The 26,230-nt window shown below is 40.2% G+C and overlaps 1 protein-coding gene across 4 annotated transcripts in view; it reads left to right on the top strand.

Annotated features, from left to right (window-relative positions):
• The first annotated feature begins 2,350 nt into the window (after positions 1-2,350).
• GRID2 (glutamate ionotropic receptor delta type subunit 2) overlaps positions 2,351-26,230 on the top strand; it is a 695,953-nt gene continuing 672,073 nt past the window's right edge. For all 4 annotated transcript variants that reach the window (XR_010430019.1, XR_010430018.1, XM_064651918.1 and 1 more), the window contains exon 1: positions 2,351-2,451. Coding sequence is in view for 2 of the 4 variants with exons in the window: in XM_064651918.1 (XP_064507988.1) it covers positions 2,364-2,451 (88 nt within the window). In the remaining 2 variants the exon portion in view is untranslated. The remainder of the gene's footprint in view (positions 2,452-26,230) is intronic.

Genomic DNA, 26,230 nt, shown 5'->3' on the forward strand with positions numbered 1-26,230 from the left:
CATCTGACTTGCACAGAGGATATGGACAAATGCAGCATGTGAGTGATATAATTTGTGAGATTTTTGCTTCACATTGCTCATCATCTATTGTTGTCTTTATGTACCTTGCCTTTTGCCTCTTAAAGCAATTTTAGTTGTGATTTGTTACAGCTCTTAGAAGAAAGAGAGCTCATTCTAGCCAGTGAAAAGAAGAGCTCTGCCTTGTGCTTTGGGTCTGACTTGAAGCCTTTTGAGTGTTACCATTTTTAGGGAAGTACTCACCTGCCAACGTGGACGTAAGCAAAGTTGCAATCGCTGCTGATGCTTTTTGTTGGTAGTGTAAGTTTTGTTTACTTGTTTTAGTTGGTTTTTTTTAATAGATTCAATTATCTTGCCATAGTTTATACTTTCTTAAAAGTCTTATTTCTCCCTCTTGAACTAAATTCTTAAATTTTTTAGGTATGCAACTGTGCTTGCTAACTAGTTCCATGGCTGAAAGAAGACACGTGCAAGTCAGGAGAAACAGGAGAAATATGCAAGTCAGATATGATGAACTTAGAAGTACTATAACTAAGAAAATTCCTTCAAAAGACGTTCTTTCTGAAGAAAATGGGTTGGTCAACCTCTGGTTGACTACCAGGACTTGTGTGAGTTTAGGATATAACTGCTGTGTTGGAGCAATTCTTTGACTTCTGCTTCCTGTCTGTAGTGTGACTAGAAAAATCAAAGTCAGAAGAAAGTGTAATAAGACATAAAGTGGGGATTTAGGCTGGTTTATAGAAACATACTTAACCTCTCTGTACAATTCTCTGTCTGCGTAATGGGGATAATGTATTTAACTACAGCACGAGAAGTCTGAGGATTAATCGGTTAATGAATTCATAGAACTCTGAGCATGAAAAGTGTGCTGTAAATGTTTCCCATAGAAATTTCTCCATTACCTAAAGAGAGAGGAAGAAAAAAAATCCAATTCATTGCTTTAAAGAATTGTGAAAATTCCATCAAGAACACAGATAATTAAAGTAATATTAATAGACTTTTAGGTCTTCATTTCCCCCTCGAGACCAGGTGTCCCTGATTTTTTTCCTTTTCCCCTTCAAGTAACGTCCCTGACTCAGTTGTCAAAGACTGAGATGCAAAAGTGCCCATCTAGCTTTGAACTTGATACCTGCAGTGGAGTTACAAGGTTAAATAAATGGGGTGGTTTGGTTTTTTTTTTTTTTTAAGCTGAGCATAACACTTCAAAAAGATCTTTTCTCTCCCCCCTCCCCCCAGTGTATTTTTAGGCTGCATGCACTCCTGCCTATGTCTGTTCCTCAGTCCCAGCTGAAGATTTCAAGGGAGATGAGGGTTCTATTTTGTTTCTCCCTTGTTTTGCAGATAGGGGGAGGAGGTGGTTATTAGAGAGAAGCGCTCTCGCTCGCTCTCTCTGTTTCTCCCTCTCTGGCTGATAGCACTTATCTCTCGCTCTCTCTCCTTCTCCTAGGTGATCCATTTCTAGGCAACGTGCTGGCTGGTGCTGGAGCTGCCAGCTCTCTCTGCATCCCACCAGCAAAGCGAGCTCCAAAAGCAACCTGCAGACCATCATCTGCTTTCCTCTGACTCGCTCCGGGTACTCCTCCTCTCGCTCCTGCCCTGTCCAACCACCACCTTGCGCGACAGAGACAGCACGCTGGGCTCCATTGGCAGATTTATTTTTTTTCCTCCAGTTGTGGGAAGCGATTTTTCTAAGCGAAGGGTGGGGGGAAATCTCTGCATTACTATCTGCATTACCTTGAAGTTCACTTTGTTTTTTGGCCTCCGGGGGGGCTTTTCCTGCAGGAATCTGGCTGCTGGAAGCGGGATCGCCTGCTCTCCCAGTCGCCCGCTCCTCCCACCTCGCTGAAGGCGAGCTATTTGCTGCGGGCTCCTGGGGCTTCTCTGGCCAAGGGGGTTTGTGCGTGTCTGCTCGTGTTTGCGTGTCTGTGCCTGTGTGTATGTGTGTGTGTGTGTGAGCGTGTGCGTGGTGTGGGTTGGAAGTTGCTGTGCAGCAGCGGGACCGAGCGGATCCCTGGACCCGGCGGAAGGATGGGGATTGTCTGACCAGCAGAGGCGTCTGCTGCCCGCGGCGGCGCCCGGGCTGGATGGATTTGCTGCCGGCGCTCCCAGCAATTCTGGTGCTGCCCAGGAGCCCCCTGAAGTGACGCGGGGTTTCGCCGAGGAGAGAAGCGCTCGGAGCCCCGGGCTCGCTCCCTGCCCAGCCGCGGCTCTGCGCCAACCACCGGGATTTACACGCTCCTCCGGCGGCATCTCAAACTCTTGGGCTTTCGGCGCTGCGCTGTCCTCCGCGGCGGCACCGCTTGGTGAAGAGATTTGTTGTTACAAAGCCTGGACCTCCGGAGGAGATGGAAGTTTTCTCCCTCATCCTGGTCGTGTCCGTCTGTTGGACTCGAACCTGGAAAGCGGCGATTGCAGATTCAATCATTCATATCGGTAAGGGGGTGCTGCGCCTGCTGGTGCTGCTGGACACTTTTCCAGCTCTCCTTTGCAACCTTCCCTCTCTTGGCAGGCTTTCCCCCCTCCCCCCGCAGCCCCCGCGCTTCTTTATCCCTTGCTCGCTTCCTTTTTTTATTGTTTGCTCCCCTCTTATAATTGCTTTCCACCACGTTCTCAGGCGTCCTCTTTTCCCCCTACCGCGCTGTGTAAAGGTTTCTTGTCGGCGGGGTATGTGCGTGCTTTAGACCTTGAGGTTTTGATGAGGCTGATGATCGGGGCGGGGGGGTCAGGGCTCAGGCACTTTCCCGGTCCCTCCCCGAAGACCCTCAGCTCCAGCCTGCCTTCCGCCTGCCCCGGCTAGCCCTCGGCCGGGGAAGACCCCAAGCATCCCCGTATTTCCCATACCACCGTGACAGCCACGCAACCCCCACCCCCGCCGCCCCTTTTCCCTTCCCCTTCCTTCACACCCCTCCATCCCGCCTTCCTCTCCCGCGGCGGAACAGGTGGTTGGGCAACGTGAGCGCTTCCCCTGCCGTGGGCGGGAGGGCGGCCGCGGGGGCGGGGGGCTCTGGCCGCCCGGCACCCCCTTCCCGGGCCGCCACCCCGCCGGCTCGGTGAGCGCCTCCCGGGGCCGCGGCACCCGCGAGAAAGGCAGCGGCCTCCCCCTCGGCCGGCGGGGGAAGGGGGACGGCCGGCACAGGCGGCGGGGCAGCTCGGGGGATGCCCGAGCACGGCGCTGCCCGCGCTCCCAGCCGGAGACAGGGCGCCCATGCCCCCCTCGCTCCCCGTTATCCTGAGCCATCTCCGGCACGGCAGCGCTCCCTCGGCGGGCTCATCCCTGGGAAGCGCCGAGCCCCGCTGCCGAGCGGCGTTTTGTTCCCGCGACTGGCGAGAGCGGGTCGCCCCCCTGCGCCGGCCGGGGATGTGAGGGGAGGGAGAGGGGGAGAGGAGAGGAGAGGAGGGCGCTTCCCTCGCTGCCGCTCGCCCATCTGCAGGCACCGCACGCAGGCGGAGCGGGGGCGGGCGGGCGGCCGGCGCCGCGCTGCCCCGGGGAAGGTGCATTTGGGGGCAGGGTCCCGCCGGGGTTTTGGAGAGGTCCCCGGGGCGGTGCTGGCCCCGGCCGTGGGGCAGCTGCCGCTCCCCCAGGGGTTGGCTTTATAAATATGTCTGCCGGTGCTTGTCGTGCGGATCCGTAGCGGGTTTCTGTGAAAAGGGGAAGCGGGAAGAGCGTTTGGAAAGCCCGGCCGTCAGGAGGTTTCCTGCAGGACACCGATATTTGGGCACAGATGAGCCAGCCCTTCGTGTAGTCCTCCCTGTCCCCGAGGCCACGAGCCACCGCTGCCCTTGGGTACCGCAACTTTATAGGGGTCAGTCCTTATAGCTGTGTGTGACTGGAGCGGCAAATATTGCACTGGGGAGGCAGCGCTCTGTGCCCTCCTTTTAAAGGGAGAATGACTTTTTTAATTCTTCCCAGTTGTAGACTGTTAAAGCGACACTAGGAGACAGTTATGTCTTACGATTTCTTTCTTAAGAGCTGGTAACAAGCGATCACATCTTAGGATTTGGGGGGAAATTTTGACTGTGTAGCAGATGAGTTTCTTTGCAATCCCCTGTCACCCATCCTCCTGGCTAAAGGAGCGCTGCTGGGCAAGCTGTGTGCCTTTGCACTAACGTGAAGGGAGATGATAGCTTTTCTCTCCTCGAGTTAATGAAAATTTGTCTTACTTGGTTTTATATGAGGAATGCAACACATTTTAACGCGTTTTTTTTAATAATGCTGTTAGTGATTAAATGCATCAACACAGTAAATCCTCATTGAAAGCAGGGAAAAAACCCATCAAAACTGAAATAGTTGCTTCTCACACAATTAATTTGTCTTGAGAGACAATTAGTACAGTTGACAAGGGAATTAGCTCTTTTTATTGACTAGTTTATGTTGCCGTGAAAATGGCAAAATATAAAATTGTTACACAGAGCTTTAAATCTGCTAAAATGAACACACTGAAACTAGATGACCTGAAATTAGAACTGTTTTAGCAATAAATGGGTACATAGCTAAGTATTCCAACTTGTACAGCTCACAGATGAAATTTTGGCCCCTAGTAACACCACTGTATTTTGTGACCTGGTATTCTAACCTCCTTCTGTTTTCTTCTACTTGTACTAAGTAAACTTATGTATAAAATATTTAGACATAACTAATAAAATGTATGTATTTAACTGAGTTAGCAAAAGCAGTAACAGGGTACTCTATGAACAAATTACCTACAGAAGAACTCATAAAACCAAAATTCTCAGTTCAGGGGAAACGAAATACTACCAGAGGTGGTAGTGATGCCTTAGGCAACAGACAGAATAAAAGTATTATCTTGTTCTCCTTCTGCAGTTTTAAGATATTCAAGTGGAAAAATATTTTCCCATGCTTGGGAGGGGCAGATGGTCATAAGAAATAACACCTTACCTGTGCATAGCCTTTTTCTAATAGCACATACTTTTTTTGATATAATGCAGAAACTCTTGCTTGCCTATGTTTTATGTATTTCCTGTAAAGAGATGTTTTCTATATCAAAGTATGTTATCAGTCATCTCTTAGACAATGCCAAAAAATATTACAGTTTAGTGAGTAGACATTAACGACCTGGTGATGGCAGTGGGAGGGATATGGTGGCTGGTATCTATCTATGATAGTGCATTTTCATATTTATGTCTTCTGTTTATAGCTTCTGCTTTTGATCATTAGAGGAGGTCTGTGTGTATGCAAGTGTGCACATTTAAAAAAAAAGCATTTCCCTGTATCATATTTTAAACATCGGTAGAGCTGCTTATAGTCTGTACGTTTCTGCTGCCCTGCTATTGTAAATGGGAACTGGCAGTTCAGAAGGACTACATTAAGCACTCTTGTGAAAATGTTGAAATGAATCGACTGCACTGTAATTTTCGTTACCCCTATATAAAAAAGAAAGGGGCAGGGTTACCATGTCAAAACTGTGCCATTCTGTATTATGCTGCTTCTCTCAGCCCGTGCATTGATTGAGTAATTTCATCAGTCCCACATTACTTGATTGCTTAGAAGTTTCCTAATGATCTGTATGCTGTAGGAAGAATCTGAAAGTCGTGAGTGGAATGGCAATGATTCTGTGTTTTATGAGGCTATTCAAAAAGTCGCTCTGATTTATGTAGCTTGAAAGCTCCCAAGTCTTTGAGATTAGCCACGCTGCCTGATATTTTCTTCATACATCAGTCGTCCCACACTCCTCACTCCCTAAACAGGAGTTTAGAACAGTGTTTTAATTAAGCAGGGATTAGGTGGCACTCCTTGTCAACTGCACAATTTGCGTATGCTTTGTATCCTCTACAGCTGATAGTCTCATGCTTTTATATTTTCTACTTTGTGCTCAGTATTTTCCCTTGACATGTACATAGTAACACATCTGCATGTGCATATGGATTTCCTATTGTGCCTGTAGAAGCATAGGTGCAGATGGGTGTGTTAGGTACTGCAAAATCACCTAGGGCAGCAGTCACATAGTATTGTACAAAAGTTTTGCTGAAAATATACACTTAAGTATTTTTCAAAGCTGATTCACCTAGTTCAGGCCCCCTGATTACTTCAAATTGTTTTTTGTTTATCAGTAACTTCAGTTTTATGCAGTCAGTTCTGTACTGCCCTTAGCTTTTCAATGGCAAGTTCAGAAATATATATAATATAATATATATAGCTATATGTATTATATATGCTTCTACATATATTTTTTCCTCTGGTTTTAATATATATTTATATATACTTTTTTTTTCCCTGAGAGAGAAAATTAGTTCTGTTCTTACCTTACTCCTCAGAGCTTTTAGACTTTGTAGGCCAGGACTGCTGCATTCCTTGTGTTGGACAAGTTCCCAGCATTGCTGTGTCCTGAGTTTTTGTTCATATCTTTAAGCTCTTCTGTACCACAGATAATAATATCAAGGCAGTTCTAACATAGGGTCTGTTACTTGTTTCTTCTGTTGATATTAGTAGTGTCTTTAAAACATAATTTTTTTTATAGGGGAAAGGGAGTCTCCTTACTTGGTGGTGTGCATGTCCACATTTATTTTTGTAAGCTGATGTGCTACAGTGCAGCTTGGCTTGCATTGTGTTGTGCATCGATAATAGGAATTTAATTTACTGTGCTGTTGGTAAAGCCTCATTAGAAGGTTTGTAGCGTATGTCACTAACTGTTCGTTACTGTGCTCTCACATATATAGGTAAAGCACAGGACAAGCAAGCAAAACAGATTTTTTAAAAAAAAATAAATCTCTGTGTACCTATAGTGTCCACAGAGGAGCATTCAGGTCCCAGTTTTCCCTGCCCTATAATTTTCCAAGATTTCTTGCTTATTTTAAACATACATACGAATGAAGAGCTGGAATACAGTGCACTGTGGCTCAGCAGCCAGTGGATTCTATTAGTAACTATGTTCTACTTAAATGCTCAGCATGTGTGACACACACTCTGTTTCCATGTGCGTTATTTCTCAAATGCTTTCCCAGGTGATGAGACTTCTGATAGCGTTTCAGTCCCTGTAATGTGTGTACTTACTGTGTAGCTAAAGAGGGGTGACTTTGCATGCCATCATCCAAAGGCATGTTTGCCATTAGGTGTCACTGCTTTCTAGAGTGTTTCTTAGTCATCATCAGGGCCTGATCCAGAGTCTGTCATGATCCAGGTGAGTTGTTCAGTTGACTTCAGAAGATTTTAAACTGAGCCGGTGGATTGCTGACTGCAGCAGGCGGCTCCTTTTCATGTTCTTAAATAACTCTTAGTGTTATATCAGGTTCTTTGTCCTTGATAAAGACAGAGTAAAAAAACCAACCATCCATTTTCAAGTGGTGCCCTAACAAATGTCTGACATGACAATCACTGCTGCTGCTGTGTGCTTTTATATCACTACTTATGGATGCACAGAGCCTTTATTCTCACAGTGCCATCTTTGAAAAAACACACTGGAGAAAAATCTTTTAAGACTGTGACTACATAAACCTACCAACTAAGGTTCATTTAACTTAATGAACAAAGGCACTAAGTATGGTTCTCTTCCACTCCCTGGTCCTGTAAAGCAAGTGGTATTGGCAAGAGATGACTTTTGTAAGCCATTAGGTTACTCCCTAGATATAAACTTGAACTTACATCATTTTCTTCCATTTGATATATAGCTATCTATAATCTGCCATGACAGCCTGTTTTTGGTTTAAATTTATTGGAGGCTTTTGCCTTTTGAGGTTTTACTCTTTCTCACTACTCCACTGCTTGGTTTCTTTCTTTTCTTTTTTTTTTTTTTTTTCCCCCAACACAGTATGAATGGTTTTAAAAATAGTTTATGTGAAAGAGTAGTTCTATTTAGCTATCAGTTTCTAGTTAATTTTCTTGATTACCCGGGTTTATGTGACAGCATGGTAACAGTTTTAATCTACACTCTCTCCAAACATTGTTTTATATCTTCAATGTTTAAAAAACTTATTAGACACGGACAATTACCATTTCTGCTTGGACTTACAAGTAAACAATAAGAAAAGGAAATAGTATTCAAAAATTGTCCGTATTTTGAGCAATTATAAGAAATTAACCAAACTTTGAAAAAATGTAAGTATGTTACTATACGTGATAGCTTGGTATGTGCAAAAGGTTGACTTCAGGTGATACACTGGTAATGAGGCAAATCTGGATACCTTTCAGCATCTGCAAATTCAGTTTCACTTTTTTTTTTCCCCAATTAGATTTAAATATCAGAAGGAGTGAGTTATCTAAGATGGTGAAATTGGAATAAAAACTTGATTTCAGATTCAGGCTTGGCATATGTGTCAAAACCTGAACAGCTACACACCTATGCATCCTATAGACCTTACAGTCCAGTTCATGGCTCTGGTCATGCTGACACCCATCTCTGAGAGCCCCAGAGATAATAATTTGTGTTATCTAGAAATGCCACGAGGCAAGTATGACTGTCACAGCCCAACAGTAACGCATAACATGCAGGTTTGCTGGCAAACTGACATAGTGGTTGGGAGCTGGTCATGAAAGCTCGTGTTTCTTTGGGGCATTCTGTACCCTAGATTGGCTGCCTAGCAATTGGCTTCCTACTGGGCTTCCTGGGTACAGATGCAGTTCCTTTTCTTCAGTGGTGTTACATTATATTCTTGCACCATCTACTGTGTTTGCTAGCAATTATGAGCTGTGCTGTTGCTTGGGGTAGTTATCACAATGAGCTACATTGGCCTTTTTCAGGGTAGTGTTGATCATGCCTTCCTTGCTCATCTAGGCTGATAGGCTATATTGGAAAAGGTACAATACTGAGCTGCTGGAATATGATGCGTGGCATGGAATATGTGCTAAATATGTGCTAGATAAGTGTGATGCAATGCTAGTTAATCCATCCTCAACACTGGGTAAAGAAGTCCGGGCAAAGCCTTCTGGACACAGTTCTTAGCTGGCTTGTGCATTTGAAGTACCACATGGAAAAGAGGAGGTGCTGTTGTCTCTCACTACAAAGGTAGAATGTAATTGTGTATTCTTGATGTAGTCATTTAAACATTGATACTAAAATGGAACCACTTAAGAGAAAGAGTGATTGAGAAGAAGGTTTCTTTCTTGCTGTATCTTTCTGTCCTTCAATCTCTTCCCATGAGCACTGTCGTGGCAGTTTCCTCTGCTGTTCTTCATTACAGGAGTCAGGCTTTGGTTTCTGGTTATTGTTGGCCAAGCAATTGAGAGACCTGATGGAGTAAGGGAAAGATTCTCTTGTGCCTGCAACGACTATAATTAATAATGGTTTATGTGACTTGGAGAGTTGTAACTGATCTGTATAACAGGGAGGACACAGACTGAAATTGAAGGTTAGTAAATGAAATGTGCTGGTGTTTGGATGACAGTTATGAAACTTGGCAGGGGAATGGGCTTTGAAATTGTGCAGTGCTGTAATTTTGTAAGGCTCAGAATTTATGTCCTAGTTTCAGTGATAATATACTTAATTCAGAGAAGGAGGTATTTCGTGTTCTGTATTGTACCACAGAGTGCACTTCAGCTGGAGAAACTTCTTTCTGCTTTGGTCTGGGACTAACCACAAAAGCTCAGGGAAGGGTTGTTCTGTGAGCTGTAAGTGCTGCATTAAAAAAAAAAAGAAAAAAAATAGAAAAGGCATAATAAAAAGTGACACTTACTTAATGAGAGAGGATAATACAGTAACTACAGCATTTCTGTGTAGCATTGAAGTTATGATGGAAGAGGTGGTACAGAGACAATTACTCTAGATTTAGTCAACTGTAAACTGATGGATTTGTAAGAGTAGGGTTAGATTTAAAGTGGATTTCCATTGCACACATTAGTTTTGGAATGGCGAGGGAGTAGAATGGAAAAGAAAAGATGTAAGAGAAAAAGTTTTCTGCAAGTTATGCTGGATTCATCTGGCAAGCTAAGTTCAAGAGGAAATTGGAAAAGAAAATGAGTAAAAATGCAAGAAGGGGAGGAAAATAAGATATCAAAGGCAAAAGCCAGTAGTTCTGTCTATTTCTTTGGGAACTCTATAATATTCCTGTAAATGCTATGCTAAATGGAAAAGTTCTGAACCAGAAAGGGGAAAATGTGAGGATACAGAATTTAAATGAAGAATTATATGTGTATTTTAATGTATTAGATAACACTCTGTGCTGAAATGCTAATTATTCCTAATTGTTATATTTGCTTTACCCATGAATAAAATATCACATATCTAATAAAATATGCAGTGAAAATAACCGTAAAATTCCTCTTGGAGTCTTTCACGCAGATTTAAAGGATTTAATTTCTTATTTTTTCATTGCCTTTTAAAACATTAACTTTCTATAATCAGTTGGATTGCTAAGGCCAATATTCACTGAACCTAACAATAATTGCTTGTTTTGCAGAACAATTTTTTGTTACTCCAACCATATCTTTCTCAGAGGCTTAAATCGCATTGGTGATTTCATTATAATAATTCACTTGTGATAAATCAAAATCAAATAGTGCCACTCCAGTGCTGTGGAAAGTAGCTCCAGATGAGAGCTCTGGAGAGAGCAGAGGATATCATAGAAGCAGACCTGAATGCCAGGCCTGGATTTGCTGTGCCTAATTTTAACGTACACAGATATAACAATCTTACAAACCCAGTTTTAAAGAGAGAAATGAAAACTTGCACAGGGCAGATTTCCCTGCCTTAGGACTACGCTCAAACCCTGTGTTTAGGACCCAGACCTGATGACAGACAGTAACTTGCCTTGCTTTTGAAGCATGCGGGAGCTCGTCTGACTGGCTTGCAGTCAAGCTTAGGTTCCTGAGACATTGGGATGTTTTGAAGATGTTGATTGTCTTCCTCAGGTGGCAACACTACTGCAGTTACCCGGCTGATTGCAATCAGTATTAAAAGTTACCTGGCTGAAAGCACCATTGTGGGGGTATCTCCAGACCAAACAGTATTAAGCAAGGATGTTTCTTTTTGTATATCCTTTGCCTTCCTGCAGTCTTTATAGTGTTCAGCTTAAGCATTTGAGAAATATTTTAAAATCATTTCATGTACTGGAGAACTGTTAAAGGGAAAGAGACAGTAGAAAAGGTTCAGTTCTTGCTCAATGAAACCACTGTAGAGTACAGGGACTGCGTAGCCAGTGGACAGTATGTGTGTTCAATGCAAGTGAAAGGAGATAGCTATTATTAGTCATATTAAAATACATGTATTTCTCCCTTTTACTATTTCTGTTCATTTTTTCTCTCTCGTATTCCAAGCTCATGGCAAGAAGTTGTAATTGTCACTATGTTCTGTGGTCTTAAATATCTGTTTTTAATGTCCTGGAACAAAAAAGTTAAAAAAGTCACCATAACACAAATTTGGACAGATAAAACTGGTTTTATTTATGTGGAATTCTGCTTATTTGACCTCTTTTGAGATAAATATACCTTCAAAAGTTGGTTATAGTTCTTGAATGTAATCTTCCTTCAGCTGTCCCTTTTGTGAACATATAGAACCAAAGCAGTATTGCAGTTTATCCACTAATATATTTGCTATAAATATCTTCAAAAATTTACTACTCATGTACTACTTTAATTTCCAGTTCCAGGCTACAGGTTAATAACGAGCACTGGGGTATGTATAAATGCATGCATATACAATGTATAAACGCACTTTTTCAGTAATCAGAAGGATTATTCTTTTTTAAAATTATTTGACTGGATTTTTCTTTAATTTGGGATGGCACTGATTTTCACCCTAAGTACCAACACAGAGATTTGGGAAGTTTTTTTGCTTACAGGCAGGAAGTCATAACGCGAATACACATCGTGAAATGGCACCTCACTGTGCTAGAAGCTGTACAAATATGAAACAAAAAGTTGGCTGTCAGGAGATTTGAGGGTGAAGTGAAAGAGAGGGCTTGGATCTCTCTGCGACTCAAGACAGTTTATACAGCTGGAGACAAAGTTGCAAGTCTTGTGGTGTCTTTTGAGAGACAGATTCACTCATTCATGTTTGTGAATGATCACTGGGTACAAAGAGTTGAAAGCAGGTAGATACGTCTAAAGAGACATCCTGTCAGGGCAGACATGGTGTGGCTGATGTCAGAGCTTCCTGGTCTGGGGCTGTGAGGTGAAAGAATTGACAGAAAATGAAGGCCAACATGTATGATCATTACCTACGATACTTTATTACCAATAACATTGGTTAAATTGGCAAAATAAAAACAGTCACTGTCTCGTCAGCTGCCACCATATTACTCTCTGGCTTTATCTAGTACACATGCATGCTGTCACTCTGTCTCATTTGTTTGGAGAAATATTTCATGGTACAGTTTTGGAAGACTAGATAGGAAGTAAAGAGCCTTTTTTGGGATAGCGGAACAATGTATGTTGCAAAATTCCCTGTTTTTTTAAAAAGAGATTTAAACATAGTGATTCTGAAAGCATCTGCAACCTCATTAGGTAGCCTTATGGAGTTTCTAGAGTCTTATGGAAATATTACTGAAAAATTATTGAAACAATCTAGAGGAATGATTTTTCAACTCCTTGGAGCAGCTCTCCTGTTACAAAACTGGGCTTCATTCTGGAGATACATGAGAAATGCCCATTTACTTGAAAAAGTTCTCTCATATTTGACAGTGCTACAAAGAGTATAGGGCATATATCAAATAAAATGGCTGAGGGGAGTGGACAGGAAAAAAGCATGTCCTGTATATAATCTATATGCTAGATGGGGAGTGATCAGTTGTGCTTGGTGTCACCATCAGGGAAGGTGATGTCCGAGGGACATCACTGATGCTGTTTCTAGCTATGAGGAGAGCAGGAGTTTGCAGGTAAAGGGCAGCATGAGTCAGCAAGAAACAAGGCATCGGCATGGGATTCATTGCCACAGGGAGGCTCTGGGGGCAGGACTACTCTGGGGAGGATTCTGGTGATGCCTTCTACCTGGGAATTTTGGAAAGGAGGTGGACGGTTGTGCTTAGCAGTGGCGCGAGTTGGTTGGCTGGTGAAGGGGGTTCAGGAAACATTTGGAAGGGGTTAACCTGAGTGATGGACCAGTCTAGCTTTATAAGACTATGGGATACTTTCAGGGAATAACAGGTAATGTTACACTTATGTGGTTTGCAGACTGGGCTTTAAATATTTGGGACAGTCCTTGTGAAGGAGACGTATATCTATGGGTATGAGAAAAGCTGAGAAATCCAGAGGAGCAAGGCACTGGAATGACACAAATATTACTGAAAAGATTATTAATATAATGCAAACAATACTTTGAGAACAATATATCTAGAAGATAATATTAAGTTTTAGAGAAACTAAATTATAGATTAGAAAAGGGATTGTTTCTCCCTGTCTAGCCTCTACAGTTTTACTGTAAAGCATTTAATTTGTGTGGTAGATCTTAATATTTTGGGATTTTTTAGCTCATAATTGTACCTGATTACTTTGCAGAAAAGTGAGATCCATTTTATCTATGTATTGTTTAATACCGTTGCACACAGATAGAAACAATGAGTACTGAAGCATCGACTTCCACTCCTCTGCTCCCAGGATAGCTCCAAGTGTATTGTACCTTCCTGTGGCTTAGCATTGTCCCTCTGAATAATCTTCCTTTGCTTCCTATGTGCAGCAGTTTATTTTATAGGCTGGTCTGTACTATTCCTCCTTGTAAACGCAGCTTCTATGGTTGGCGAGTAGGAGGAACGGATGCACATGGCCACAGCTTCTGCTCCATTGACTGTTGACCTAATTTAGGAAGGAAGGAAAGGGTAAATAATGCAGTGTCCTTCTGGATTCAAAGCCTGCTGTGTCTTTCAAGAAATGAGGAGGAGAGCACTAGCTTTCTCCTCATCTCAGATAGCTGCATAGCTTGCTTTAGAAGTTAAACCTCTCTTCAGTGCAGTTCCAGAGTGGTGAGTGGATCTGCTTTCACAGTTATCTTGTGCATATGTCCTCGTTTGGCCTGTTTAGCTTAGAATCTGGTTTTCTGTCAACATCAACCTCATCCAACCCCCATCCAAAGCAGCAAAGCTTGTGTTTCTTACCTGCTGTTCTCTAAAATGATCCTGTACTCTTACAAAGCTAGACTGTCCCATCACTCGGCCCCCTCCAAGTGTTTCCTGTACCCCTTCACCACTCAACCAACTCTCGCCACTGCTAAGCACAGCTGTCAACCCTCTTTCCAAAACTCCCAAGTAGAAGGCTGCACCAAAAGCTGACCTGTGTTTCCTATAAATGAGACACATTAAGAATTGGAGTTAATAGTTTTTAAAATATTTTTTTGTTTGAGATCAATGATCTCAAATAACAGACCTGAATGATGTACGGAGAAGGAGGTAAATACTTCCTTGGGGAAGGTAGATAATGACAGCATTTGAAATTTGCCATTGCTGAAAATCTTCTTCAGCAGGATTTAGTTGTTAAGAAAAAATAAAAATGTCTGTTCATTAAAGGACTGTGGGTTTGGATTATTTTAGCATTTTTTTAAAAGGGATACATTTCCCCCCCCATTTTTTGTAAGACTGCCAAATGTCCCTGAGGCTAGAATTAACTGGCTCTTTGTGTTGTGTCAAGTAAGGAGTACAAGTCTTTTCAGAAAATACTAGGTTTATAGACTTCCATCCAGAACATGAAAGAGAGAGGAGAGAGGCTAACTTTCTATAAACAAGGTCCTTGTGTCATTTTGTAGCACTAACTTGGAGTAACAAATAGAATATTGAAATTGTCAGTGCTTTGGAAGCTGTTAAATCATCCCCAGTACCACATCCCTTCATTCTGCCTAATCCTCTCTTCAGAACAAGCATGTGCCGTTTTCTTTTCCTCTCACCTCCAGGCATCTGCAATGAGTAAGCAAACATAACCAGCATTTAGGTTTTCTGAAACAGGTTCAGGAGCAAGTGCCATGGAGATGTATTTTGTTGTTAGCATTGCTTTAGTAATACAACGGAGATTACTGCTTGCGGTTCATTTCACAAATTCCCCCTGACCATTTTGAATTTGAAGGTATTTTATCATTTTTTAATACTGCTGTTTCAAAGGCCACTTCTCAGAATGGTTTGAATCCAGTGGCTGACAGCAGTCATAGATGTAAGCTTTGAAATGGCTCTTTTATGGAGGGGTTTGAGAAGCAAGTCTTGGAACCATTGCATTAAAATTCCAAGTGTTAACTTAAATGTAATAATGCTCTGACAAAGTGCTACTACCATCTGGTAGTGAGAATTAGTACTATTTAAAAAATCTCCACAATTCCCAGAAAGAGCAGAGGAGTCACGGTGTGAAAAAAAAATCTAACTAAATTAGTATTTTAGTTCAGGGAGTCACAAACTCCTTGTGAGGCCCACTGACTACTAGAGATTTTGTGTCACATTCTCAGCTCACATAAAGGAGTAAATATTTGTGGTATATGACTGGAGTGATGCCTGTTTCTAACAATTTCCAGCTTGGTCCCCAGTTGTGCAGCAGAATCCTTTTTCTTTACAACCACTTCTCATTCACATCATAGCTACAATTCAGTGGTAACTACAAATACAATTTGTGCAATAAAATACCAAGGGAGTGTGCTTACCATGGATATTTAAAAAGCTTCATTCCTTATGATTTGACTTCGGTGGACTAAGAGGCACTTCTTTGCTTAGTGTTGCTATAAGGTTTTGAACACCACCTCAACACTCAGGCCTTTCTCCATGTGAAAGTTGCTCTGCACTTAAGAGTATGATCTGCAGCTGGAAATGTTCTTGGTAGCAGAACATCTCCATCCCTAGACTTCTCTCAGCTGAATATGCAGAAGTAATTCAGGTTCTAGTAAGAAGAGGGTCAGATCAGTTTTGAAACTATTCCAAAAGCCTACGTAACTTTCTAGTGTCTGTTAGGAAATGCTCTCTGTGACAGTAATAAAGCTGCTTTACTCATAGTAACAAATAGCTAAATCTTGCGCAATATTTAAAGAAGGAAGTAAGAAGAGAAATCTAGTAATGATGGACTACATGTAGCTGTTGGATTGTCTAGTTTAGGAAGGATTTTGGAAATCCATATTAAAAGATGCATTTTCTAAAAATTCCAGTTGAGAAGAAAAGGAAAAAAGTGACCAAAGAGAAGGTTTTTTTGTGTCTTTCTCTTCCCTCTCCTAAAAAAGATTCACTGAGTTTCATTTATTCACAGTCTTGGATGGATTGTAACTAATGCTCTTAACTTGCTCTGCACAGAAGTAGATCATATCTCATACGATTTTAGCTGAAATAATTTTCATCAATATTTCTTGCTGAGGTACAGGTACTGTGTGTGTGTACATATGCCTATTGGTACAACAGCTATGTGGTCCATGCAGCTGAGACACGCTAAGACAAATTTTCCTGAATTATAAACCAGTTCTACCTTGTATTGTTATTTTGTATTATTTTTTCCGTGTTGGAAGTACAACTGGAACTAACTGTGCGTTTGAGGAGTCAGGTCTTTCCCTTGTTACTTTAGGTGTAAAGATCTTCACCTCTTCCAAACTGCCCCTCAGAAACCCATACTGCTTTCCTTGTTTTTCACGTAGACAGGCTGGTTACCCATAAAGTTACTTCCTTGAGACTAGTCACTGTAAATCCAGTAATGTAAATGAAAGATTTCTTGGCTGTCTGTTGCTCAATCCAAGCAACTGCATTGTCTTGTACTATCACTGAGAGGTATTTTGGTTTATCTGATGTGAGAGAGGGTGTACAGAGAGCCACCTTCTATTGTGTTAGCAAACATCTATGGGAGGCATGGGGAACAGAGATTGTTTGTACTGTGAGAATAAGGTCTTGAGAGTATTCCTGTCATGCTCTTGCTTTTTGCTTAGACAGGCTTTTGTTTCCTTTCATATCTGGTGTATACAGAGAAATAAGAACAGATGGATTTTCCACATGTTTATAGTGAATAATAGGCTGATGAAATAGAATTTGCCAGTCCACAGTTGTCAGTCAAGAAACCTGCCCCTTTGAGGGACCTCCATTTTTCATGGCTGGGTGCTGAGTAATCTCTACCAGGTCTATAGCATGGGAACTTGTGTGAGAATGAAGCCGGATGTATTCCCACATAATTTTCACTGCTTCTCTCCTCATATGTAAATGTTTATCTTGACTCTTAAAAACTGTTTCAATACTGACAGATTCAAAGCATACACGAGCAGCAACTGAACTTCATTAAGAGGCAGATTGTAATAGGTCTGCCAGTCTCCATCTCACGAATCCCTTATTTTTGAAAGGACTCACAACAATTTCTAGCAGATAGATACCTTTTTATTGATCCCTCTCATTCCCAGCATCTTGACAAAGACTGATATGGATTTCACCAGGAGCAAGGGAAGGAAGTGCTTTTACTAGTACAACCAAAGAGAAAGGGGCAAGGGAGGAAGTGGTTTGGTGCCAACTCATCATGTGTTCTTGCCTCCATGATTGAGTATTAAAATGGTAAAGTGCTATGCAAAGCACATATTTGGTTTCTGCTTCTTCCTTTAGAATCATCGGGTCTAAACATTTCCTTAAAACTGCAGAAAGGTGCTTTGTGAGATTTAAAAAGAAGAATTTAGAAGTGTTCAGAAATACAGTCCTTACAGTGAACCCTCATCAGTACCTACCTCTATTTCTAAATAAGCAAGTGTCTTTTAAAAAGCATGTATGCCAAAAGGTAGAACAGCCTGACTGAAAGTGTTGGGGACCTAAATGACACAAAACTGAAAGTAAGTTAGCTCAGGAATATCCTGATACAGTTTTCTGTGGAGCCACTCATGGTAGCTAAACCAGCTCTTAACTGGGTGGGTGTAAAGTTGCTCTTCTTTAATTACCTTGTAACCAAATAAACTTGGACATGCTCCTGGTCACCCTGACTATCCTGTTTTGTGTACGTAGCTGTCTACCTATCTCATTCTCAGTAAGTTCATCTTGTCCAGTCCCGTGTTTGCCCTTATTTTCATGACACAGAAACCACTTCCAGGTGACAATGAAGTCTTTACCTGCACGCCAGCAGTTTCTTGTGCTCCTGAAATGCCAAGGGTAGAAGCCAAGCAACTGGAGAGTTTTCTGCCACTTAGCAGGTACTTACAGCAATTGGTTGTCTGTCGCCACATCTTGCCCAGTCCCTCCAGGCTGAATTTGATATATACAATAGCATTTATCATCACAATACCTATGTTGCAAACGGTACCCTTGTTTATGGAGATCCAGACCTTTAAGATAATGTGTTTGTGGGCTGGCATGCAAGTGTATTTATGTTGAGATCTGGCATAATGGTAGGAAGGAAATGGAGAAGTTTCTGAGGCAACAGCTTTAAGGCAAGAGCTGTCACTGAAATTCGTAGCTAAATGGCAAGAGAAGTGTACCTTGGTGCTATTCATTCAATAGGATTGATTAGTATCCATGTTGTACTTGGGATCGTGGACCAGTTTGACTTGTTGTCTGTGTACATAGTAAAAAGCAGTCTGTGGTGAAGTTTCTGTAATGTTGCCGTCTTGTTTCTCATAAGCTTCATTTACTTGTTCTCATGCCCCAGGACAACGCACTTGTATTCATGTTACCAGCAAGGCAAAGGAAAGTTTCAATAACAGTTTTAGCCTGAAACTATTTGGGAAATATTTCTGCTTCTATTGCTTCTTATTTTCCCCCATCTGTGCTGACAGATTATATTTATTAGCACAACACAATTTTTGGAGCCAAAATACATATTAAAAACCTTGTTAAATTGCTTATTCATCAGTCTGCTCCTTGTAAAATAGGATTTTTAGGTTCTTGCTTGTTCTGTAGTATACTACAATGCCTTTAAATGGCATTGGTTTGGGTCCTAGGGCTAACTTGGCTGGGCACAGTACCAAACTCACTTTTCCGTAGTCTTCTGTTCAACGTACAGTCTGTATTCAGCTGCTGTTATATGCAATAAAAAATAAAGAACAGATAGAGAAGTTCAATTTTTTTTCTAACCGATAAGCATAAATTGTGCAGCCAAGAAGTTTATGCAGTGACACAACAAAGGATTTTTGATACATTTGTTTTTATGTCATGCAAAACAATGTCTTTGCAGACCACTGATGCTACTGACTGAATATAGCCTTGAAATATTCTCAGACTTTAAGTTTTTCCTATTGTGTAAAGATCTGAAAGAACATATCATCGTCTCATCTTACCTGCTGAGCAAGCTAAACCATAGTGTGCATTTGAACATGTTTCTGGGTTTGAATGGAGCTTTATTCTTGTATTAATAGTTTTCTAGGTAATAGCTCCTACTGGAATGGTCATCAGGATAAAGACCGCTGAACATTTTGCTTTTTCTCATTTCTAACTGGAACATGGTGAAGGGCTAAGATTTTCAAAGTACTCACTGACTGCCACTTTTTCAAGAAGGGCATGTAATTTATAGCTGATATTATTTTCATCATCCCCAAGGGCTATGGTAGTGTGGCCACTAAGGCAGTCTGATAGGCTTGAGTGTGTGTGGATATTACCTTTTAGGAGATATGGTGGGGAAAAAAAAAGAAAATATTTTCTATATCACGTGTCAGAAAAAGCTGTCAAAGCCATTTAAAAGGAAACAAAATGGACTATAACTCTCTTCTGCCAGATGATTATTTTAAACTTCCTGTCCTTTGTTGTAGAACATTTGGAGAAATAACATGTCTACCATTGGGTCTGAAGTCTGTTCTCTGCCTTTTCAGACTCTGTCTTGCATGACTTCTGAAATCAATATGAATCATTCCATTGGCTTTATTGGACTTTGGATCGCGTCTTCTATGTTTATGTAATTCTTTCTTGTCCTTTTATTCTCTTCTTTTCCTTCCATCAACTACTTCCTTGCCTTTTGTTGTTTAAAGGCATTAGTAGCTGCCAGTACTCATAGGCAGCCTTTAAGTAATACATGTGGAGTATTCATGTGTGCGTCAATCGAAGGAGACTGATTATGGAAATCTTCATGTTTCAGATTTAAACATAGGTGGGATCGCCACTGTCACATTATTTCTATTATTATAATCTTTTGTACTGCTTTAAGTATTTTTGTCTCAAGAGGCAAACCCCTTATTTAGAAGCTAATTAATTTTCAGTGGGCTTAATGCCTTTCTGAAACACTGATTGCTGTCAGCTACTAAAGACGGAACAAGATGGACCATTGGTCCACACTCTTGTCTGTCCAGGGCAACTCCTATATGTATCCTATTCCGTTCTTATTTTCACTAACAGGAAAGGAGACAAAAATCAGTTTTATAGTTAAGGAATAAGATTAGAATTATTTTGGATTCACGTTTGGACTCTTTTTTGAACTCAAGGAAAACACAATGATTGAAGCGTGTGAACTGTCAAAATGAAATCATCAGGGCTTCTTATGAGCTAGTGTTGCACCCTATTCAGCTGTTGTCTTGACCTGTCGAACCTCTCTTTTCCGTGTGGATAGTTGTATCTCCTTACTGAACGCATTTAGTCTTGCCTGCTGTGTTTGGGATCTTCGGGTAGAGCTCTGTCTCGTGCTGCATTGTATCTGCACGGCCAATGAAAGTTATACCATTTCAGCTAAGAGCTTTGAAGTTTACTGTACAACTGTTAATTTTAAAAATGTATTTTTTGCATCAATGACTAGAACAAGCTATTCTATTTCAGGAATGCAAAATTTGGATACAAGCAATGAGCTTATTCTTTGATGTGCTTCCAAGATGATTGTGAGTGATGGAGTTGGACTGTTCACTTAGTTTTACTGGAGGGTGAAAAGTGCTGATGTGGATTGCTACTGTTATGGGCAGAAATTGGGGCTTTGGATACAGGTCTCAAATATATATGAGTATTTATGAAAGCAGTCAAGCTCTGGCTTGTATAAAGGTAGTTATGACAGTGTTTCAAATGGCACTGTAAGTGCATCTCTACTCGAATGGGAAATGACCCATTTCTTTTTTTTAAATATTCTTATCTGCTGTTGCAGATAAACATGTTATCTGAAGAAATTGCTCTATTTTGCATTTGCTGCAATACTTTCAAATAGAATCTGGAATATCCATTTTGAAAACTTAAACCTGAAAATTTTAAATGATTTACTGAAGTACCAGAGAATCATTTATTTGTTTTTTGTTGTTTGATTTTTTTTTAATTATTATTTTTTCTCTGACATACAATACTTTGCCATTGTAAATCCACCAAATAGTGGGCTAACTAAAACACTGTTATATATTCTACAAGGCAAAGCAAGTGTTAGGGCAGAGAAGTGCACATCTGTTTTTGAAATACTGTGTATACTTTAGGTGGGCTTTACAAGCTTCTTTCATTTCACACCTTTCTTCTTACCAAGGTGCTGTCATGAAACACTAAGGTATTTTTGGGAACAACTTTCCCATTGGAAATATTATATAGAAAATGCTATAATAGTTAACAGAATACCTTTCTACAAACATTGTGTGTGTTTTGAAAGGAGGGCATCACTGAATTGATGTACAGTCTGCAAAATATGTACAACATCTAGAACAATCCTAGTGATCAACTGATTTCCATCAACTGATAAAAATCATTAGCAAAGTCATTGCTTATGTTAAATTTTCAGATTTTTTTTGAGGAAAAAAACAAACACAGAGCTAAAAGTTGACATAGGTATCAAAAAAAAAGGTGAGCCGTGTTTCATGAGCAGAGAAGAAAATATTGTGTCTTGTTCCACTGAACATTTTGCATCCAAGAAAAGTGTTTTCTCTGCATATCCATACTTGTGTGCCATCACTTGGTCAGCTTCACCTTTTCTGAGATTCAGATAGCATCCACTGCTATGTTCTGAAGGGTGTCCTTCTGCCCTCCTTTTTTTATGTGGATTTTCTGTAATGTGGCTTTCATCCTCCTCATTTGGCTATCCTAATGTGCATGTGTCAGTATCTCCAGTTATGTCTCTTAAGGGCAGCAAACTCCCCGTAACTTTCTTTCCCTTATCGATCTGTATTTGCCTCATACAGGTAGCTGAGGGGTACAAGTATAAAGCATGTCATATATGTATTCCCTTTTTGTACACAGAAGTCAACAGATTTGCAGCATTGTATACTTCAGATATTTGAAGGGAATAAATTTGAATAAGCCCTGAGAAGTTCACACAATTCACACGTCTTTTTAAAGTCATTCAGAGCCTTCATCTGGAAGTCTTTTTGAAATAATGAATATTTTAATGATATTTCACGTCAGGCCAGCTGTGTAAAAGCAGGAATTTTTTAACATTACCCAACAATTGTAAGTCTTAACTGTTAAGTATGAATTCACATTTTAGGAAGATTTGCATTGTTTATTATGCTAGCTGGATTAGTCAAATCCTGTTTAAAATATTATTAGGGAGAAATGTTAACACACACTGTAGAACTTCAGCTTTAGGAATATTTTCTCAGCAAAAATGTTAGATTAGCAATGCTCTTGAGATGTAAGAATAATGCCGTGGCTAAAGCACTTGACTTGCACTTGGGAGGCTCTGATGGTTTTTTTGACGTTGCCACTAATTTTGGTGTGACATTGTGCATTTCACTCATTTTATTGTGTGAACAACAGTGAATGTTACTGGCTCCATCACTATCTTCAGAATATTATTTTGCAATTACTAGGCTTTATAAGGGAACCTTGAAAGGTTAGAGCATCCTGAACAGATAAGCAGTATCTGGAGCTTAAAAACAAACAAAGAAAAGCCCGTGCCCTGAGCTTTACCATGTCACTTTGAGGCACACTCAGAATGTTCTCTTTCCTCTGAATGATAAAATCTGTACTATGTAACTAAGGTGGTATTGCCAGATCTTGACAAGGTGATGAAAGCATATATATAAAATGTTTTAGTGCGGCAGTGGGAATTCTTTCTAGACTGTTCATACACATATTTACTTACACAGTCACATGCAGCTACTTACTTTTACTGTTTTGTTCTTCCAGCAGTATTCAGAGAGACAATTTACTTGCACCGTTACTGAAAATGGACTATTGCTTTTATTTCAACAACTGAAAATAATTATTTGAAGAATTTCATGGTTACAGAACCATCTCTTACCCACATACTAATGTAAAACTTGAAACCAATTATATCTAAAGAAAAAAAAATCCCACAGCTTACTCTTTTCTTTTTATTCAAGACAAAGAAATTACATTGGTGGACATTGGTTATTTTTACAGCTGAATGAAAACTTCCTTGTAAGACTTTATTTTATTTTTTTTGTACCGTGGTGTTTAATAATGATGCCTCAACCCAGACTGACAGCTGAGTACTTTGGCTATATGGATATCTGCTATCTTAATTGGTGATGTTAAGGCTGTTGTTATTGTAGAAGACAAACAATTCCTTCTGGTTACTAATGTTTATTTTTGCTTATATACCAATTATTTTTCCTTCTGTTTCAGTATGCATATATAGCTCCTCTTCTGTGGGTAACTCTGTATTTGTTTGTATAATCCTACAGTGTTTTCTGAATAGATTAAGGAATTAATTTGCCTTCTTATTTTCCTCTTCCTTATTCATCATTTGTAACTATGTAGAACAATAATTAAGACAAGAGGGAAGAAATACAGTGCATTGATTGTTCTTTAAATCCATAGCTACCTATCAAAAGGGACAGTCAGATATAAACTCTGTTTATCAATTAAACATAGTGCTCATTTTTAGGGGGGGAGGGGTGCGTACGTAATATTAGCAGGTAGATGTTAATGGTAGCAGGTAACTTGGCCTCCTGTAAGTAAATATTGTTGTTTTTCTGTAGCCTACTGACTTTAGTAATGTTTTGCTGATATTCTCAAACTAGACCTATTCAGTTCTGTAGGAAGCAAGTAATTTGGTTTCTGAAACACACCAGTTCTCAAAATTTCCCTCAAACCACTGTGTCAACTTTGCCCGTTGACTTTGTTATGAATGAGAAAAAAGATGTGGGTTTCTTTGCTCTGTAAAGAGGTAGGAAAAACATATTCCCTGAACTCTGAAGAGAAAGCTAATGAGTGTCCTAGCCTATATATTTTAGCATTTTGAACCACTCTGGAGTTATACTGTGAGTTGTTAGATTAGCTGGTCAGGGTTGTGCTGGAGGAAGATAAATTTTAACCATTAGCACATTAGCAATGTGAAAAAGAGAAAGGAACACACTTCTGCTAACAGGGCTGATGGACCAGTCAAAGTAGCTGGAAACTCATTAGGTGATGTATTTCCATCAACATGTACATCTTTAGCAATTGAAAAACACTTAAAGAGTTGGAGAATTCAGATTATGATTCAGACACTTACCTTCAGTAGGACATTTCTTTTTGTGCTAGCTCTTGTGCTTAGAAACATCTCTTAAAACACTGCAGAGAACTGTTCTGTGGTTTTCCTAATCCCCATACTACTGTGCAGCTGATGCCTGTAAAAGGCAAAAGAATTTAAGCATATGAAAAGCAAAAAGACAAATACAATTTGCAGAATTGTTTACTTGATTTGTGTGTTTTACCATACATGAGGTTGATGTGGAGAATGAGTGATGAATACAAGTAATATATTTATTCATTCACTATTGTCAAAATATGAATATAATTGCATTCAAGTACTTGTTTGCAGCGGTGTTTGCTGCTTGTGATAGCTTCTGGTCTGCTTGCAGTCAAATGTGAGCAAAATAGGCTTTCACAGCATCTAAATCAGACTCCATGGCCTCTTGATTTCCAGCTGCTGGTTTGAAAAACTTCAAGTCATTTGGGCTTTTTGTTTTCTAGTAGGAAAACTATTTTTACGGTCTGGTAAGTGATGGCCTTCAAAGGATTTTTCTGAAGCATAAACAAAGAAAAACCATAAGGGTTCTGGTTATTCTCTCCCTCCTGTATACAGCCCTCTGTATTATATCACATTCTTTTTAATCACAGGTGCCAGAGCACTGATGCCTTTTCACTCCATCGTGATGTTTTCCAAGGAGAATTGTTGCTCTTAGAGTAAATTGTAGCTACAGACTGAAGAAGCGAGTTATCTCGATGTGTTCTTAAGCTGAAGAAAGCATCCAGTTTCTTCAGAATAATTTCTTGGCTCAGTTAGTTTCTTTGAGGGCCACAGCTTTGAGGTAACTTGCTAGAAAATCAGTGGAATTTTGAACTTTTTGAAAATCAAATTAAACTCCTCATGCATATTTCATGAATGCTTCTGCAACGAAATGGCTTCAGTGTACACAGCATGTGCCAAATCACAAACTCTCCTTCTCTTTTTATGTGTACATACAAACTCACTGAATCATTACCAGGTTAGTCACCAAATGGTTACAGTGCTTTAAGATGGAGACACTTGGCTCAGCTGCTCATCAGAGTTCAGTATCCCCTTAGCCACCAAGTGTCGGAGGAATCGATGTTCCTTGTCATTTTGTTTCCAGCTGCAGCTGTTAACTGTTGACCTTTATGCAAGAAGTTGTGGTGGTACCACTGGCATGTAGGGAGAAATATGCATTAATTCAGCTTGGATGACCAGCTAACCCAGTCCTTCAGTTCAGCAGAGACAGAAGTGAATACAGCTCTGATAAAATTAAGTGACAAGAAGTCACTTGAAATATAAATGATAATGCTAACCTTCTCGTTAAAAAATAACAATAACTTTAGTAATCTATTTACTAGCCCCACAAATTCAGGGGAACCACAGAGAAAAGGACTTAACTTGAATTACTTGGTGGTGATGAACATTCTTGGTCAGAATAGTCCTTTCCACTGGTGTCTTATTGACTAAGCTGATGTTGATCTGATGGCCTAGGACCTAAATGAGGAGGCTGGGGCTGATTCTTTGTGTTCATTTCTGGTCTTAGAAAAGATTAATCAAGCTGTGTCTTTCACAGTCCTTATGGAAAAGAATCTGTAACTAAAAATTTTTCCTGCGGTTCCAGCATCATAGAACTGTGAGAAATTTTCATTCATTATTTACAGAAAAATTATTTGGGTTAATTACAAGAAATGAATGTATATTTTCAGTTACCAGAAGTTTAAGGGTTTTTGTTTCTGTTGTGTTGTAATTTTAACTGCAAGTATGTATTTTACATATATCAGTCTTTGAATAAAAGTAATATACCTCCATCCTGGGGGGAAAAAAAAAGTCTTTATTCCACCTCTTCAAACTTCTCCTAAGAGTATTCTTGCATTATTACTGATGTTCTTTAGAAAGTTCTCATACCACTAACACAGTTAGACAAACAAAAGTGACTACACATAGGAAATATACAGATCATTTTGTATTTGTTTTTAGACACTAGGTTTTAGCAGAGGGTCTCCAAAAGGCTATGTATTGTCTCTTCTTAAAACAGTCCTTTTCTAGTGTAGTTTTCATCAGTTTAAGAAATATGATCTCTCTTGTCTCTCAGCT

The sequence above is a fragment of the Pseudopipra pipra genome, chromosome 4 (assembly GCF_036250125.1).
Source record: "Pseudopipra pipra isolate bDixPip1 chromosome 4, bDixPip1.hap1, whole genome shotgun sequence".
Taxonomy (NCBI): domain Eukaryota; kingdom Metazoa; phylum Chordata; class Aves; order Passeriformes; family Pipridae; genus Pseudopipra; species Pseudopipra pipra.